The sequence below is a fragment of the Calypte anna genome, chromosome 1 (assembly GCF_003957555.1).
Source record: "Calypte anna isolate BGI_N300 chromosome 1, bCalAnn1_v1.p, whole genome shotgun sequence".
In the NCBI taxonomy this organism is placed as follows: domain Eukaryota; kingdom Metazoa; phylum Chordata; class Aves; order Apodiformes; family Trochilidae; genus Calypte; species Calypte anna.
Genome location: NC_044244.1, coordinates 3,786,343 through 3,804,127, shown reverse-complemented (window position 1 = coordinate 3,804,127; position 17,785 = coordinate 3,786,343). Strand labels below are relative to the sequence as shown.

The window sequence follows — 17,785 nt, the reverse complement described above, 5'->3', positions numbered from 1 at the left end:
ATGATAAAATACAGATTAAACTGTTCACATGCCATCTGGTATGTTGTGTACATCAGATACAAGGAGCTGAAGCCATCTATAGTTTGGGTGTCCAGTCACTGCAAAGATGCTTGTGAACTGTGCACCTCTGCTGGCTGAGCTGCCTGGCTTGATCATCATCAGGACTATTCCTTTCTGATGGCTGTAAGCCCAGGTCTGGCATGCCCAGACCTGAGAAACCATAAATTACTCATCATTTTCTCAGTTACCATAGCAGAGGGCTGGATGCCACTTCAAACTCCTTCCCTTAACCACCCCATTCTGCAGGGATTCTCTTTCATTGCACTGCAGGAGGTAAAGAAGGAAAAGCAGTTCAGGTAACCAGGTGGTCACCTAAGTCAGGATGGTCCCAACTATCAAGAGCAGTCCTATTAAGCTATTAAAATTCTATTATTAATAAAAATTTAATCTGACACTGCATGATGCTTTCATTTTTCAGTCCTTCCCAAATCTTCTTTCATTGATGGGTCCAATCTGCCACGTTGCACATCTGTAACATCCCTGCCTGGCAGAATTCATGGATCACAAGCTCAGTGCTTCCTGGATGTTTATTCCCATTGCTGCTTCAATAGGGTAGTAATAAGGAAGTTTTTAGCACTGGCTGCTTCATATTAGGAGCTCTGAGAAGTTCCCTGCAGTTTGCTGTGTTGCTGTGCATCATTTGGGATGCAGTAACCAATTGCTGTGTAAAAACCCAAGATTATTATGGGCTCCCTGGCTGAGCTGAGCTTGCTCCCATCTAACTGAGCTAAATCCATAAGAAGCAGACTGATATAATTTTAATCAAGGTCTGAATATTCATGGTCTGACATCAGTTTTTGTTGTTTTGTGGTTTGTTTTTTGTTTCTTTTTTTCTCCTTTTCTCCAAGAAATCTCCGAGTGACTGTAGCAACTTCGACAAGGAATTTCTAAATGAAAAACCCAGACTCTCCTGTGCTGACAAAGCACTGATTAACAGCATGGACCAAAATATGTTCAGCAACTTTTCTTTTGTGAACCCTAAAATGGAGAAAATATTTTCCTGAGATCTGCCTCACTGAAGGAATTCTCTGTGCTGGCTTGAGAAGCACTTTTGTCAACTGAAGACTGTGCACCTTCATTTTTATCAAGAACCCACTGGGAAAACACCTCAAGGACAGTTTTTTACCTCACCTGGAGGCTTCCAGCTTATTCCAGTCTGTAGCAGATGCAGCCACTCTTCAATAATGAGGGAGTTTCTTCATGTTATCTTTTTGGTCACTCTACTTTCTTTTCCCAACGTTCTTGAACTTGAGAGCATCTGAAACTGTGGAGGTGCCAAAACCTGTGCCACCATTCTTGTGCACACAGCCAATGGGTTTCTCTGGAAGAAAAGGCAAGGAAATTGGAGCTTCTGGTGATGTCAGTGCCCATTTCTGCAATTCTTACCTCCTTCTGAAGGACAAGTGGTTTACTCAAGGACTGAGAGCATCCAGCAAGACTTCAGTCTGGGTGCTTTGGTATCACACATTAAAAATAATATTTGCAGGAATAATATTATTATGTTAAGGATTTTTCTCCACTGGAACAAAGAGACTTTGCAGGTGGCCATTCCAGCATTCATCCATCTCACTCAGAGGCCCTGGAGCTAAGGACTCAGCCTCAAAGGAGCATCATTGCCATGGAAAGTGTCCAGCAAACCACTGGTTTACACTTAGTCCTTGAGCAGGAAGGATGGGAAGCTGCAGTCCTGCAAAAAGCCTCAGGAACCCAACTTCTAAAGCTTTAATTGTTCACTCAGAGAAAGATCTAGACTGGGCTTGCTGGGGTTTTATCCTAAAACTGCATGAGAAAGGTGGAAGAGGTTTCCTCAAACCATTTTTTAAGCAACATAAAACTGTCCTTCCAGTCACAGCATTGGCAGATTTTACATGACAGGCAGTAACCAGTCCTTGCAAAGCCAGAGGCTCGAGGTGATGTCCTCACTCTTTGGCAAACATGGGTCAAAAAGCTGCACCCAGCAGTCCCAGGGCAGGACATACTGGGTGACATTTTGCTGTGTGTTTTATCCCTTTAAGTCTGTGGAAATGTAGATGGGTTATTAATAAAAAAACTTTTTTTTTTACCCTTTCATCATAGGATCTTTTTAATCATCCAGGGAAGGGGATTCCTGCTCTCTGGAAGTGTTTAAGTTGCTTGGAGCCACCTGGTCTAGTGAGAGGTATCCCTGCCCATGGCAGGGAGGTTGGAACCAGATGATCTTTAAGGTGCCTCCAAACCCAAACCATTCTATGGTTCTAAAAAATTACTTCTTGTCATTGGGACACCAGTTAAATACCATGTCCAAATTGCTTGTGCTGAGAAAGGTTGGAACAGATGATGATGCTTGAGGTTCCTTCCAATATAGCATTCTGTAATTCTATGATGGAAAATTAAGTCAAAGCCCAAACAGAGGATGCTGTGACTTAAGCAGTCACCTAAGTTGGTGTTAGGCTTTGATTTAATAGAATACATTTGGAGCTTCATTGCCTCAACCCCTCCAGTTCATGGAGAAGAGAAGCTCTAGCAGGTGGATTATCCCAAAATTAGATTCCCTTCAGAGGTGCCTTTGTGGTTCTGCTGGACCAGGCTGTCAACCTGGACCTCCAAATAGGATGAAGGAAACCTTGCAGGCAGTGCTGGGGTATTGCTGGCAGCAAGTGCCAACACTGAATCCTGCAGGACCAAGATGAGAACATCAACAAGAAAAGCAGAAAGCCTTGAAAAAAAAGATTTCTGTCCTATGACTCTCTTGAAATCCTTGTTTGTGCTGTATGAAAGGGCATCTGTGCTCACGGTTTGTGCAGCTGGTCATCATGTTTAATTGGAAGGGTTAACATGGATTTTTTTAATGCCAGTGCTGTTTATACAGTTTAATAAAATGTTGTGTACAATTGGGAGAAGTGGGCATTGAAATGTTTAAAAAGGAGGAAAAAAAAAGGAGGCACTTAGAAAAGCCATTAAAATGTTTCTGAGATTTCTGGGGGGGATGTTCTCCAGGAGAATTTCAACCCATAAATAAACAGCAAGCATTTGAACAAGGACTAGTACCTAAAACAAGGATCCAAGAAAAGAGGGAAATGTTCCTTTTCACTGCCAGTGGTGACACAGCTGGAAATGGGATCTGATATCTCAAAGGGGTCCCCATCATGTTGCATCTTCCCCATTCTTGCATCTTCGCTGGACACATCCACATATTCCTCCTTGTTAGCATTCCCCAAACCTCAGGAACAGGTTAGGGCCAGTGTGAATCAGCACTGAGTGGCTGTCCTGATTTCAGCTTTCCTGCAAAGACTTCCAAGATTCTTCCAGAGGAGCTTGGTTGGTCTCACAGCTCCTCAGCATGCAGCCCACTGGGCTGGTTGCTTAGATTATCTAAGTCCCTATAATTAATATATCCCTTAGTAATTAATATGCTCAGTTCAGACAATCCTACAGGAATGCTTAAGGGCACAGGCCCTTTCTCATTCTATATTTTCATGTGTTAAATTAAAAAAAAAATCTCTTCCAGCTGTATTCTCTCTGGCTGGGACTCAGCTATCCCTCAGCCCATGCTGCTCCACTGCCTGAACAAAAACCTGCCAGCAGCTGAAGTGGAATCATTATTTTAATAATCACCTAAAGGAAAACATGCTGTTTGAATGCAGAGAAAATAAAAATTAAGCATCACCCTTAATTTATGATGTGGACCTTTATTTTAAAGGAACATAAACAGAAAATATTCAGCCATCAAACAACGAATCTCAGCTCTCACTTCTAAATTCTTTTTTATGATTGTTGTTAGTCTCCTCATAGCAAAGGAAATGAGTTCTCTGGTAATCATTTCCATTTAATTTGCAGCTCCTGTCTGTTGATAGCATAGTGTATAACCTTTTATCTAACAGTTATTTCCAATTCTCTACTTTGATATTCCATTCGGCTGGTGGGGAAAGAGGCATCAGTTCTAAAAAAGCCATTTTATCTCTGCTGTGCATGAGCTCAGCAGGGTAATGTGATATCTCAGTGAGTATATTTATTTTAAAACATTGGTATTTTCCACCAGGGTAAAATTCCTCAAGCTATAACCTCTCACTGCCTCCCTGCTTCCCCTCAAAAATGTCATGGGGACGAAGTAGTGGAGAAAAAGGGACAAAATAGCAAACCTCATTCAAAAGAAACAATAATCCACAAATCAACTCAGTTCTGGTCATTCAAGGTATAACAAAAAGAGTGAAAAAACTGACAAAACGGGGAAAATTGAGGTATCATAAGGATAATAAATCCCAGACCACAGCAGCGTTTTTGAGAGAGTGAGGCAAGAGTCAGCAGTGACATAAAGTGGCCTTTCCTGAAAAAGTTGAATAAAACTTAATAATGTATTTTAGTTCTGCAGGAGCTGTGGTGACACGAATCCAGATGGGAAGAGAAGCATCAGGTGTTCTTTGGGCTGGGCTCTCTCCACACAGTTCCTTCTCTTTTTTTATGGGGTGGACTGGAAAGAAAGTAGTAAATAGAAAATCTCCACAAAAGCCTACAGCAGATTTTAGCTGAAAAACATCCATTTTTGGGCCAAAAGTACGGCTTGAACCTGCTAATATGAGCCATTGCCTTAAGATTGCAATTAATTCTTTGACTGAAAAGCAGCAACACTTTCAGACACTCAATGTGGACTCAGCCCTGAAGGGTGACAGCCTGAGCTCTATCAGGTCCAGCCACTGCTTTTAGCAGCAGCAACCACATATTCCATATTCCAAATGGGTCCTAAGTGGACATCTTGGGAACTTGTGGTTCTTTATCACCCCAGGAGCTTCCAGGAAAATCAGATCAGTCTCTCTTGGCTTCTTTTTCTTTCATTCACTCATTGTATTTAAATTATTCCTTCCTTTTTACTCAGTCAGCAGAGAACTGAGATTTGCTGATGTCAGGATCTCTGAACAGATGGGAGAGCAGTATTGATCATGCAGTTGAGAGTAGGACGTAAATAGCTTGTTAAAAGTAAATAACAATAGTTTAAATGCTGTGTACAAACCTTTATAAAACCTAGTGAAGCAAATCAAATAATCATTCCAGAAATCTATCCCAGTTTCTAACAAGGTGATGAAATTCAATAGAGTTTTTAACTTGTTCATGTCAGTGCAGATGGAAGAACTGATTGAATTAACAGGCTGGAACTGTAAGAGATGAGCCTGCCTTCAACATCCCAGCCAAATGAGATGTTTGCAGCTGATGTGTGAAAAGGAAAAGAGAATTGATGAGGGAAAGGGAGCAGGAGGACAGGAGTGCAAACCAGTTTTATTCACAGGAAAGAGGGAAATTTATTTTCCATCATAAATTCAGTCTGGACCCAAACTCGCTCTGCTGGGTGTGACATTCAGATTGAGGTCTCAGGCAGAGCATGGTATAAAGCCATGGATGAAATGTACCCTTATTGATTTTTATTCTGTCTTTATATGTATAAAGTCCTTCTGAACTGAGAAGAACTCAAAATCCATCAGTTCCTCCATCCACCAAGCACACAGTGTCCAGCTACTCCAAACAGTCATGACTCTGACTGGTTGTGTTAGGGATAAAGATAGATTAAAAATTAAAGTTGGGCAACAGAAGAGGAGATCTGAAGAAAGAAAAACATTTTAAGCTTGGGCTGCTTTTACCAGTGGTGTAAATGCAATGTTTTCTTGATTTATGTCTATGCCCATCAATCAGATTCAGGATGAAGTCTACAGCAGAGACAGAATCAGTCCATGGGGAGTGTTCAGAATTATAGAGATAGCTCAACCTGAGGTTCAGGGTATTTTTATTAAAAGGGATACTGTAAATTATTTGTTTGGGAGAGGACAGACTTTTCCTGGAGACCAATCCCCTCTTGTTTTTACCTTGATGTATTTTAGCTCCATCTCAACCAAAATCCAAGAGACATTTCAGCAGCTCAGCCACATTCATAGTCACCCAGTCTGGTGCAGGAGGATGCTCACCCATGCACCCACCCTGATGGCAGGGCTAGTCCTTTCTCCTGAAATGCTGGAGATTTCCTCCTCCAGAAGGACACTGCTTCCCTCAAATGTTCCTCACTGCTGAAACTGCTGGGATCATACAGGCTTCACCTCCCCAGAGACACCCAACAGAGCAGGGATTTGATGGGCTGTGAAAAAGTTCCCTGTTTCTTCCACCCCTGATGCAATGAACTAGGAGGGAACCCTGTTTTGCTGCTGTGATATCTTGAAAGCTTTCAGCCACTGGTTTTAGAGAAGCTGAAATACTGTAAGCAGCTTCTGTTAGATGTTTGCAGTTGGGATTTCTTACAGATTCAAGGTGATTTGGAAAAAAAACCTCATTTAAAGAATCAGAGAATCATTCAGGTTGGAAGAGGCCTCTAAGATCATCAAGTCCAACCCAACACCACCATGCCACCTAAACTATGTTCTTAAGTGCCACATCCACACATTTTTTAACATCTCCAGGGATGGTGACTGTGGGCAGCCTCTTCCAATGCCTGACCACTCTTTCAATAAGGAAATTTTTCCCTCATATCCAATCTGAACCTCCCCTAATGCAACTTGAAGCCATTTCCTCTTATCCCATCACTTGTTGCCTGGAAGAAGAGACTGATCTCCACCTCACTCCAACCTCTTCCCAGGTAGTTTTAGAAAGCAGTAAGGTCTCCCCTCAGCCTCCTCTTCTTCAGACTGAATAATCCCTTCTAGACACCATCTAGGACCTCAATTTCCTTCTTGTTCTGAGGGGTCCAACACTCTCCCAAAGATCCCAATGATTCTCTTTTCAAGAAGATTGACCCTTCCAGTGCATTTAGCCCCAAGGATTTCCAGCAGAAGCCCCAACTTAGGGCTCTGAGACATGGAAAATCTGGATCACAGAGCAGTGCAGTGGAGCAAAAATTCCTTCACCCTCTCATAGGCAGGAAAAAGAAATCGATTGCAAAAACTGAAATCAGTTCACATGAAACAAAAAACTAACTTGTGAAACTTCATCCTGAAGAAAAATAAGGAATTTACCAGGACACCAAATGCTTGAGTTGTTTTTAGTGAAATTCTTTTGGGGTATGGAAAAAAATCATGAGTAAACTGATAGCTGGGTCAGATCCATAGCCCTTGTGATGCACAAACATCTCTCCAGCCATGGTGAGAAAGTATCTGTGCAGGAGAAAAGTCTAAGGACAGAATGATCCTCTCAATATTTCCTCCCTTTCAGCTCCAAAGCATAAATTAAAGAAAGAGTCAGGCAATCAACAGGAAAAAAAAGGTTTTGTGACCATGGCAATACAGGAGGGACTTGGGTAAAATCTCAATTCCCAAATTTGTCAGAGATTTCCAGGATGATCTTAGCAAGGGGCAGATATTACCCCTGTACATTCCTTTCTTATAAAAAGAGATGACAAATCTTTTAGAAGGAGACGTGGTATGTATAGAGCCATAGTACTTTGGAGATGCTGTGCTAATAGGGTGATGAAAAATACAAACATTAGATGAAAAGGCCAATAAAGGAAATGTTGCTTAATTCATGGTACTCCTGGTTCACATCAAAATAAGAAGGAAATTACCACAAGGAGGAATTGTGAGCAGAAGGCTGCTGTGTAACGACACTAAAGCATCACCCCAGCATTAAAGGGAATAGCTGCTATAAACAAGTTATTTGATAAACTGACAATTTTTTGTTTGTTTGCCTTAATTATTCACAAACAGGTGGTAGTTTTGCTAATTTGTTCTTTATTCAGAAGAGTTGGTGTAAACATATTTTTGGTCTCTCTTGATAGCAGGGCAGAAGCATTCTCATTATTCCTTCCTTGCTATTTGTACTACATGTTGGATATTAAATCACACACCAGTGATGAGGACTTTGCCACTACAGCATCAGCTGTCTCTTAAAAAAAAAAAAAATAGAAAGAGAAAAAAAAAGCCTTTTTTTTTTTTTTTGTGGTTGGCAAACTATCTGCAAAAAAGCTCAGCATTGAATAATAATAAAAAGCTTTTACAGATGGCCACAAAAGCGTTTGCAGTGAGAGTATTCTCATGAATATTTATTCTCACCAATTCCCCTGACAACTTAACTTTCCATAGACATTTATACAAGTAAACACTCAAAACAGTCTCAAAAAAAAAAAAAAAAAAAAAGCAAATAAAAAGCTTTTGCATATAAACACAAGAACTCTCAAGGATTACTTATTTTGCAGCACTATCTAGAAATCTCACAAGAAGAAAAGCCCTCTTGTGTTCAGCTTTTTAGATGCATGGATGAAAATTTGCCTCCTTCCTGAGCTTGATCTAAGTGCACACAAAAATGAGATGATTCTGCCCTTGTTTTACAGACAAGAAACTTATTTTGCCTGCAGTGGAAAGGCTTGCCCTAAATTACATAGCAAATGGCAGGATTGCAGAATTGACCTCAGCTCTTCCTCACTTCCCATCCTTGTATGATGTTAAGGGATCAGTGTTGGGCCCAGTTCTGTTCAATATCTTTACTGATGATATAGATGAGGGGATTGAGTCCATCATCAGCAAATTTGCAGATGACACTAAGCTGGGGGGAAGTGTGGATCAGCTGGAAGGCAGGAGGGCTCTGCAGAGGGACCTGGACAGACTGGAGAGTTGGGCTGATTCCAATGGGATGAGGTTTAACACAGCCAAGTGCCGGGTCCTGCACTTTGGCCACAACAACCCCATGGGGAGCTCCAGGCTGGGGACAGAGTGGCTGAGAGCAGCCAGGCAGAAAGGGACCTGGGAGTTTGGATTGACAGGAAGCTGAACATGAGCCAGCAGTGTGCCCAGGTGGCCAAGAAGGCCAACGGCATCCTGGGCCTGGATCAGGAACAGTGTGGCCAGCAGGTCCTGGGAAGGGATTCTGCCCCTGTGCTCAGCCCTGGTGAGGCCACAGCTTGAGTCCTGTGTCCAGTTCTGGGCCCCTCATCTCAGGAAGGAGATTGAGGTGCTGGAGCAGGTCCAGAGAAGAGCAAGGAGGCTGTGAAGGGATCCAGCAGAATTCCTGTGAGGAAGGGCTGAGAGAGCTGGTGGTGTTCAGGCTGGAGAAGAGGAGGCTCAGGGGAGACCTCATCACTCTCTACAACTCCCTGAAAGGAGGTTGGAGCCAGGGGGGGGTTGGGCTCTTTTCCCAGGCAACTCTCAGCAAGACAAGAGGGCAGGGTCTCAAGTTGTGCCAGGGGAGGTTTAGGTTGGATATTAGAAAGAATTTCTTTAGAGAGAGGGTGATCAGGCATTGGAATGGGCTGCCCAGGGAAGTAGTGGATTCTCCGTATCTGGAGATATTTCAAAAGAGACTGGATGTGGCACTGAGTGCCATGGGCTGGGAACTGCAGTGGGAGTGGATCAAGGGTTGGACTTGATCTCTGAAGTCCCTTCCAACCCAGCCAATTCTATGATTCTATGATTCAGTGTTCAGGTCTAGACACTTTTAACTAGGCACTGATTTAGGGACAAAAATTTCAACAAGACTCAGTGGTGGGTCCTGCACTTAGATTACAACAACCCCATGCAAGCCTACAGGCTTGGAGAAGAGTGGTTGGAAAGCTGCCTGGAGGGAAAACACCTGGGGATGCTGGTTGAGAGCGGCTGAACATGAACCAGCATGTGCCCAAGTGGCCAAGAAATCAATCCAACAGCATCCTGGCTTCTATCAGCAACAGCATGGCCAGCAGCACCAAGGCAGGGATCTTCCCCCTGTACTCAACTGTGGTGAGGATGCATCTTGAATCCTGTGTTCAGTTCTGGGTCCCTCACTACAAGAAGGACATTGAGGGGCTGGAGCAGGTCCAGAGAAGGGCAATGGAGCTTGGTGAAGGGTCTGGAGCACAATTCTTCTGATAAACAGGTGAGGGAACCGGGGTTGTTTGGTCTGGACAAGTGGAAGCTGAGGGGAGACCTTCTCACTTTCCCTGGAAGGTGGGAATTGGTCTCTTCTACCAAGGAAAAAGTGATAGAATGAGAGGAAATGGTCTCAGGTTGCAGCAGAAGAGGTTTAGACTGGATATTAGAAGAAACTTCTTTACTGAAAGTGTTATTAAACACTGGCACAGGCTGCCCAAGGACGTGTTTGAATCACCACCTCTGGAGGTGTTTCTAAGATGTGGTGTTGAGGGATATGGTTTAGTGATGGACTTGGTTTAGTTTGGACTTGATCTTAATTTTTTCTAACCAAAAGGCTTCTATGATTCTGTGACTTTTTAGTGTATGGGTTTTGGGTCTTATGCTCTTTTATAACTCCAAGCAATGTGTGTCCCTATGTAGCTACTTCATAGTTGGTGTCAGTGAGCTTGTCATAGCCTAGGAGGGGCAAGAATTGGAATTCCTCACTTTAATGAGCATGGACTCTTCTTGCCTCAGCCACATTCCATGCTCATTACATGATTTTGAAACCAAGGCAAAGTCTTTTTGTGGGCAGCCATAGTAAATATCATTGGAATGGCAGAGCCCATCAGGTGCAAGGCACGGAGGCTGACGTGTTCAGCTGGGATACTTCAGCCCACATGGCTCTTTTGAGTGCACTGAATCATTGTGGATTATGTCCAGTTGAAAGGAAACAGTATATTCTGTGGTGTTTAAAGATGCCACACTCATTGCAGAGCTTTTGGAAAGCAGTGAGTCAGCAGGAAGAACACAATGCTGGTTCCAGCTATTAGGCAGTTAGTTATTTAAAACAAAACAAACAGAAACAACAACAACAACAACCAAAAAAAAAAAAAAAAGCCACTTGTGAATTCAACAGATGCAGTGAATTCCCTGCTTTGCAAAGGCTAAAGTGTTTGCACAGAGGAAAGAGGCACTTTTATTAACATAAAGGTCACTGCAGTTCAATGATTCGTTCAAATGAATTATTCAGTATCCTCTTTTAATCTCATTAAATGTGGATGCCTGTGAACAAATTCTGAAGATGCAGAGAAACTCGAAGACTAAGCAAAAATTCATGTGCAGTGATGGCAAAGCAACGAGACAGACCCCTAATGGATGCACAAAAGAGCACAGCCAGGTTTTAACCTAACCAAGGAAATTTACATCAGGGCTTAAAATGCCATCAGACTTCTTATGAACTTCTTGGCCTGTCTCATGTATCTCTTGCCCTTCCCATGCATGGCTGGCTTGTTGCAGTTGTGTTTCCAGCAGTATTTAGTCAATGGAAGGACCTGCAGCCCCACAAAAAACCAAACAAACAAAAAATCAGTCACTGAATCCTCTAGATGCTCCCCAGGTAAAAAGAGGATTGAAGTCACTCAAGCCAGAATTAGCTTAGAGTCCTCCTCAGCCCATCTACCCAGTGTTTCCCAGTGGTTTTTCAAAGCCTTCAGATGTGTGACCTGGTCATAAAAACTACTTTAGTGAAATTATGTAGAATTTAGGTATCAGCTTGTAACTCATTGCCTTATTTTCTTTGGATATCAAGATGCTTAGGTCCTTTAATTTGAAGCTGGAAACACAAAGACAACTTAGATATGGCAAAAGGTGATTAGCATGATCTCTCTGGCAGAGTTTTAGTTTCTCCAGATCTGTAAATCTACCAAATTCCAAAAGAGTCTTGGATTGTCACCTTTTACTTTGCATTTCTGCCACACCACAAGAGCTTTTCCTAAAGAAAACCTCTGGAAGTCACCTTAAAATCTCTTTTACAACTCATGTTTGCATTTTGTGAGTCAGGTAGTTAGAGAAGCCCTTAAGGTACTAATCCCTCACGTGTCCTCACTTCCACTGCAAGGAGTGGACTTTAAAAAAACAGTAACAGAATTTAAAAATTTTTAAATAAAAGCATAATAACATAATTTTACATGACCTCTGAACACAGAAGGGCCATACCCTGGCCCTTTCTCGGCATAGAAATTGGAGCAAGGGGTCTTCTGTATTTCACAAGCTACATTCATTAACCAGACAGCAGGATCATCAACCAGATGAGTTTTCTCCACTCCATTTCACAGGGAAAAAACCAGGCCCTTTCCAGAAAGGCTGTTGTTCCTGACTTACACTTGGAAAGGGGGGTCTTATTTTATTTTATTTTTTCCATTTTCAGTTTTTTTTCAAGAACTTCTTTCTCAGAATAAACCTGGAAAACAAAGCTTTGGCAAGTTCTTGATTCTGGTCTCTCCTTCCAGCACAACCTGTAGCAGCTGCCATGCAAGACAAAGAGAAAGAAGAAAATTCCAGTTAAGACATTTGACAAAAAGCCAGGATGAAAGCAGAGACTATTATTCCACTTCAGGGCTGTGCTCCCAAACCTAACTTAAGTCACTTGGATAGTTACACATGTCCTAAAAATCAATATACATCTCCAATAATATATCTGCAATAATGTATCTCCAATACACACTATATACACTAATACACTATATACACATATACACTAGTATATCTCCACTGTGAAAGCATGGATGAGTGTTTAAACCACCTGAAACATGAGTCTGATTGACTCTGCCATCCTGTACAGACAAGAGAGAACTAATAATTACAGTTCAGACACCTGAACTGAAGTCAGGGTCTATCTCAGACTTAAGGACTCCTCAGATTCAACAAGATGCTTCAATAGACTCCACAAAATGCAATGTGCCCATGAAATTACCACCCCAGCTCCCATCTTGAAACCAACTGGAGCAAAGAACAGATTTCAGTCTCCTTCTCTAGCCAAATAATGCTTACAATCCAATTTCTTCACTTCCTATCTCTTTCTTTATGCTTCATTCAACTTCTGGGCCTATTTAAAATAAAATTAATAGACAAAAGGGAAAGAATGCCCACAAGGAAACCACTGTGGTCAGGGCTCTTTGGTCCTGAGGTCCCATGCAATGATCTGGCCATCTCCATCAATCTCAGCCCTCATGGAAGATCTCATCAAAAGTGACTTCTGAACTGCCCATTACCTCGTGTGAAGCTTTGGTAGCTGAGTGGAAGAATGACAGCATTTTAGGAATCATTCCTAAATTTTAAGAAGAATTTTAAAAATTTTAATCCCAGAATTTTAAGGAATCATTCCAGTGACTGAAACATTGCAGCCCAGTGCCCAGGAAGGTCTTTTGCTGTTGAATTTCTTAATATGAACACAGCCTTGACATGACACTCTGTGCCCACTCATGACAAAGGCAATTGGAGCTCAACTACTGCAGGGTTTGCTTTGCAGCAACCAAATGGAAATATGGTCTGTCAAGTTAGAAGCACGTTTATATTGCCAGATATCCCCATATTTCTTTTGGTCAATGAAAGCCTCAGAGGTTCACAGAATACTGGAGAGGAAGAGGAGGGCTTTTCTGAAAGAAGATGGTCCTTACCAAGTTACTCCAGCAGGGGAAACAAAGCTTCTTCTTTTTTCCCTGTTTTTCTATGTGCTCAAAAGAAACAGATGAGGATTTTTCTTCCAACCTGAATCCAGCTGGTGGTCACTTATCGCCCTTGAATCATTTGTAGTTCTTCCAGAACAAACACTTCCAGACTGTCACAAACATAGTGTAGAATCATAGAATCATAGAATGGGCTGGGTTGGAAGGGACCTCAGAGATCACCAAGTCCAACCCTTGATCCACTCCCACTGCAGTTCCCAGCCCATGGCACTCAGTGCCACATCCAGTCTCTTTTGAAATATCTCCAGACACGGAGAATCCACTACTTCCCTGGGCAGCCCATTCCAATGCCTGATCACCCTCTCCCTAAAGAAATTCTTTCTAATCTCCAACCTAAACCTCCCCTGGCACAACTTGAGACCCTGCCCTCTTGTCTTGTTGAGAGTTGCCTGGGAAAAGAGCCCAACCCCCCCCTGGCTCCAACCTCCTTTCAGGGAGTTGTAGAGAGTGATGAGGTCTCCCCTAAGCCTTCTCTTCTCCAGCCTCAACACCCCCAGCTCCCTCAGCCTCTCCTCATAGGATCTGTGCTCCAGTCCCTTCACCAGCCCATTTGCCTCCTTTGGACCTGCTCCAGCACCTCAATCTCCTTCCTGAGCTGAGGGGCCCAGAACTGGACACAGGACTCAAGCTGTGGCCTCACCCGAGCTGAGCACAGGAGCAGAATCCCTTCCCTGGACCTGCTGGCCATGCTGTTCCTGTTGCAGGCCAGGATGCCATTGGCCTTAAACTGTGATTTGATGCCATTTCTTTGGAGAGAGCTCTAACTTCATGACCTTCTCTTAAAACTTCTAGCAAACCATTTTTTCCTGAGAAAATGAGGGAGCTAAGGGAATATTTTGTTGCTCCATGTGCTGCTGACCTGTGGTTGCTGGTTGTGCGTCCTTGTGAGACTTGGTGCTCAGTGAAGTATTTAAGATTGTGCCCACCTGGGTGACTGCTACACTTAGAGCATACTTCCAGCAGGCTGTGTTTTCTGCATGCACATTTGAAGCCGGCTTTCCTAATGAGTTGCTTTAATTAGTGATTTTGAGTGGAATTTGCTGACAGCAAACTCATTTGTAAAAATACACATGGAAGGTAAATGGAAAAGAATATCAACTGTGAGTGTGTCTTGAAATTAGAATGAGTATTCGTGGTACTTATTTGATGGTAATTGCCATAACATCCTAAATCTGGGGTATTTCTTTACAGCTGGAACCATAATTTCTGAGTACTGAAGGTATTTGAAGGGAACTTGAAGGGGATCTACAGGAAGGCTGGAGAGGGACTTTTTGTAAGCATGTCCAGTGATAGGACAAGGAAAAATGCCTTTAAACTGCTTTTAAGTGCTTTTAATTTTAAAGATAATAAATTGTTTAAATTTTCAAGATAATAGATTTATTCTGGAACTTAAGAAGGAATTCTTCAGTACAAGGATGGTGAGGCTCTGGAATGGATTGCCCAGAGAAGCTGTGGATGCCCCCTCCCTGGAGGTCATAAATATATATATATAAATATAAAATCACAGAATGATTTGGGTTGGAAGGGACCTTAAAGATCATCTGGTTCCAACCCCACTGCATGGGCAGGGACACCTCCCACTAGATCAGGTTGCTCAGAGCCCCATCCAACCTGAGCTGAGACACTGCCAGGGAGGGGGCAGCCACAACTTCCCTGGGCAACCTGTGCCAGTGTCTCACCACCCTCATAGCAAAGAATTTTCTCCTAATATCTGGTGTTCAAAGTGTTCAAGGTCAAGTTGGATGAGGCTTTAAGCAACCTTGTCTAGTTGAGAGGCATCCCTGGAGGGAATTGCTGCTTGGATTTAATAATGTGTGATGCTCAAGTCCATCAGACTCAGTAATGCAGTCTCCATGCATTGAAAGTATGGGTGGGAAAAACCCTCAAATGTCTGATTTTAAAGGGTGGATCTAGTGATTTGCTGGAAAGATAGTAGGAATGGTCACAAAACTGAAGCAGGAATATGACTGCCACACACTTTTGATCAATTCTGATATGCAAGCAAAATAAAAAGCACTGGCTGGGAACTCCAGGTACGATGAAGTCTTGGAGCCTGGGCTGGGTTTTTGCCTCTGCCTTGTGCTGATCCAGGTTTTGACAATATTTTTTATTTTTCTCAAAGGGATCGAGAACCTGTAGCCTGTTCAGTGTTGAAAAAAGCCTCTGTTCTCTCTCCAAAAGTGAACACAAGATGGTGCTGCCATCCAGTGATAGCCAGCCTTGCATGTGTGTCTTGCAGTTTCTGCTACTCAGGGTGTCTAAAACAAGTGCCCTTTGCATCCTCTTTTGATGCAGCTTGCCAAGAAGTCCTTGGGATACTGAGGACAAGCTAAAACATCTCTTGAGTAGCCTGGCTACAGGATTAAACTCATATTGCACAAGAGCTGTAAGTAAAAATTTTATGAAATATTTCTTAGGGACTCATCCCTAATCCAAGGGACAAAATTCCCCAGGGGACAATGACCACCACAGTTATCTCCTGTGATGAGACCATGGGAGTCTATAGGGGAGGATACCCACTGTTCCTTGCCCTAGATGAGCTGGGTTAATGCCATGATGCCCAGCAAAATCCTCATTAGTCCAAGCAGAAAGTGCCAGATGGCAAATGCAATACGAGCTGAGCAAAAACGAGCAGCAAAAAAAAAAAAAAAAAAAAAAAAAAAAAAAAAAAAAAAAAAAAAAATGCCCTGTCCAGGATTATACTGTAACCAAATTCAGATCTGCTGTGTCTGCAGAGTTCCCACTGCAGTCAGCGTTTGGGAAAGGCTTCTCAATCAGCTGCAGATACAATGCAAAATTTCAGGCCAGCTCTCTGCCCCTCTCTAAGGAAAATCTAATGACTGATGGATGTGAGACTTGGGTCACTGGATAAAACTGAAGCAACATCAAAAAAACAAAGGAGCAGAGGGAGAAGCAATGTGACCCACCAGGGAGATGGAGCAGACAGGAATTTGGTGCTCTTAGAGTTGTGTTTTTACATGAGACCTAGGAAAAAGAGAGGTTCTCCTCCCCCTCTATTCTGCATTGGTGAGGCCGCACCTGGAGTATTGTGTCCAGTTCTGGGCCCCTCAGTTCAAGGACAGGGAAGTGCTTGAAAGAGTCCAGCGCAGAGCTACTAAGATGATTAAGGGGGTGGAACATCTCCCTTATGAGGAAAGGCTGAGGGAGCTGGGTCTCTTTAGTTTGGAGAAAAGGAGACTGAGGGGTGACCTCATCAATGTTTTCAAATATGTAAGGGGTGAGTGTCAGGGAGATGGAGTTAGGCTCTTCTCAGTGGTGACCAGTGATAGGACAAGGGGTAATGGGTGTAAATTGGAGCATAGGAGGTTCAAGTTGAATATTCGAAAAAATTTTTTTACTGTAAGGGTGACAGAGCCCTGGAACAGGCTGCCCAGGGGGGTCGTGGAGTCTCCTTCACTGGAGACATTCAAAACCCGCCTGGACACGTTCCTATGCGAAGTGCTCTAGGTGGCCCTGCTCTGGCAGGGGGGGTTGGACTAGATGATCTTTGAGGTCCCTTCCAACCCTTATGATTCTATGATTCTATGAAAAAGAGGTGCCATACTAAAAAATTTTAATGATAATGCAAGAATCCAGTTCCCCACAGACTCAAAAACTTCACTCACTTGACTTCTGTGGCTGAGCCCTGTGGGCAGATGATGGAGATATTTGTGAACCCCATTGCTATGTCTCTTGCTTTTGAATGGGGCTTCTTTGTGCACAGTGACTTGGCCTTCACCTCACTAGGAGCTTGTAGGAGCCCTTAGACATTCTTCTTTCTACCCAGCCACCTGCTTGGGTGGGTAGAAATCCCATCCATGGGAATGCAAGTTCCTGGGAGACACCCCCATCCCTGCTGAGTGTAATTAAAACCAGCAGCTGGTTCAATGGTTCTTGGTGGGACGTGCAGCATTGTGTAAGCCTCTTTCCAAAGGAATCATGGAATCATAGAACAGTTTGGATTGGAAGGGACCTCTAAGGTCATCTGGTCCAACCCCCAAATGAGGGGAAAATTAGGAAATGAGGCTAAAGGGATATTTCTCCCCTTGTTGGGGAGACAAGCTTAAAATTAATAATGCAGATGCCTTTTTCATTGGGAGGGAGAGGGCTGCTCTGTGATTTTAGACTCTGAGCATCACTTCATCATAAGAAGGACATGGAGCTGTTGGACAGAGTCCAGAGGAGGCCACAAAGGTGATCAGAGGGCTGGAGCACCTGTGCTATGGAGCCAGGCTGAGAGAGTTGGGGTTGTTCAGCCTGGAGAAGAGAAGGCTCCAGGGAAAGCCCAGAGCACCTTCCAGTGCCTGAAGGGGATAAGAAAATCTGTGGTGAGACTTTTTATAAAGGCTTGGAGTGACAGGATGAAGGGGAAGAGTTTCAATCTGAAAAAGAGGAGATTTAGATTGGATATTAGGAAAAAATTCTTTTCTC

The 17,785-nt window shown here is 43.1% G+C and overlaps 1 protein-coding gene across 2 annotated transcripts in view; it reads left to right on the top strand.

Moving 5' to 3' along the window:
• Window positions 1–2,243, top strand: part of PRKCQ (protein kinase C theta) — a 65,605-nt gene extending 63,362 nt beyond the window's left edge. For both annotated transcript variants that reach the window (XM_030459675.1, XM_030459682.1), the window contains one exon: window positions 909–2,243. In XM_030459675.1, coding sequence (XP_030315535.1) covers window positions 909–1,064 — 156 coding nt within the window. In that variant the 3' untranslated portion in view covers window positions 1,065–2,243. The remainder of the gene's footprint in view (window positions 1–908) is intronic.
• The last annotated feature ends 15,542 nt before the right edge of the window (window positions 2,244–17,785 follow it).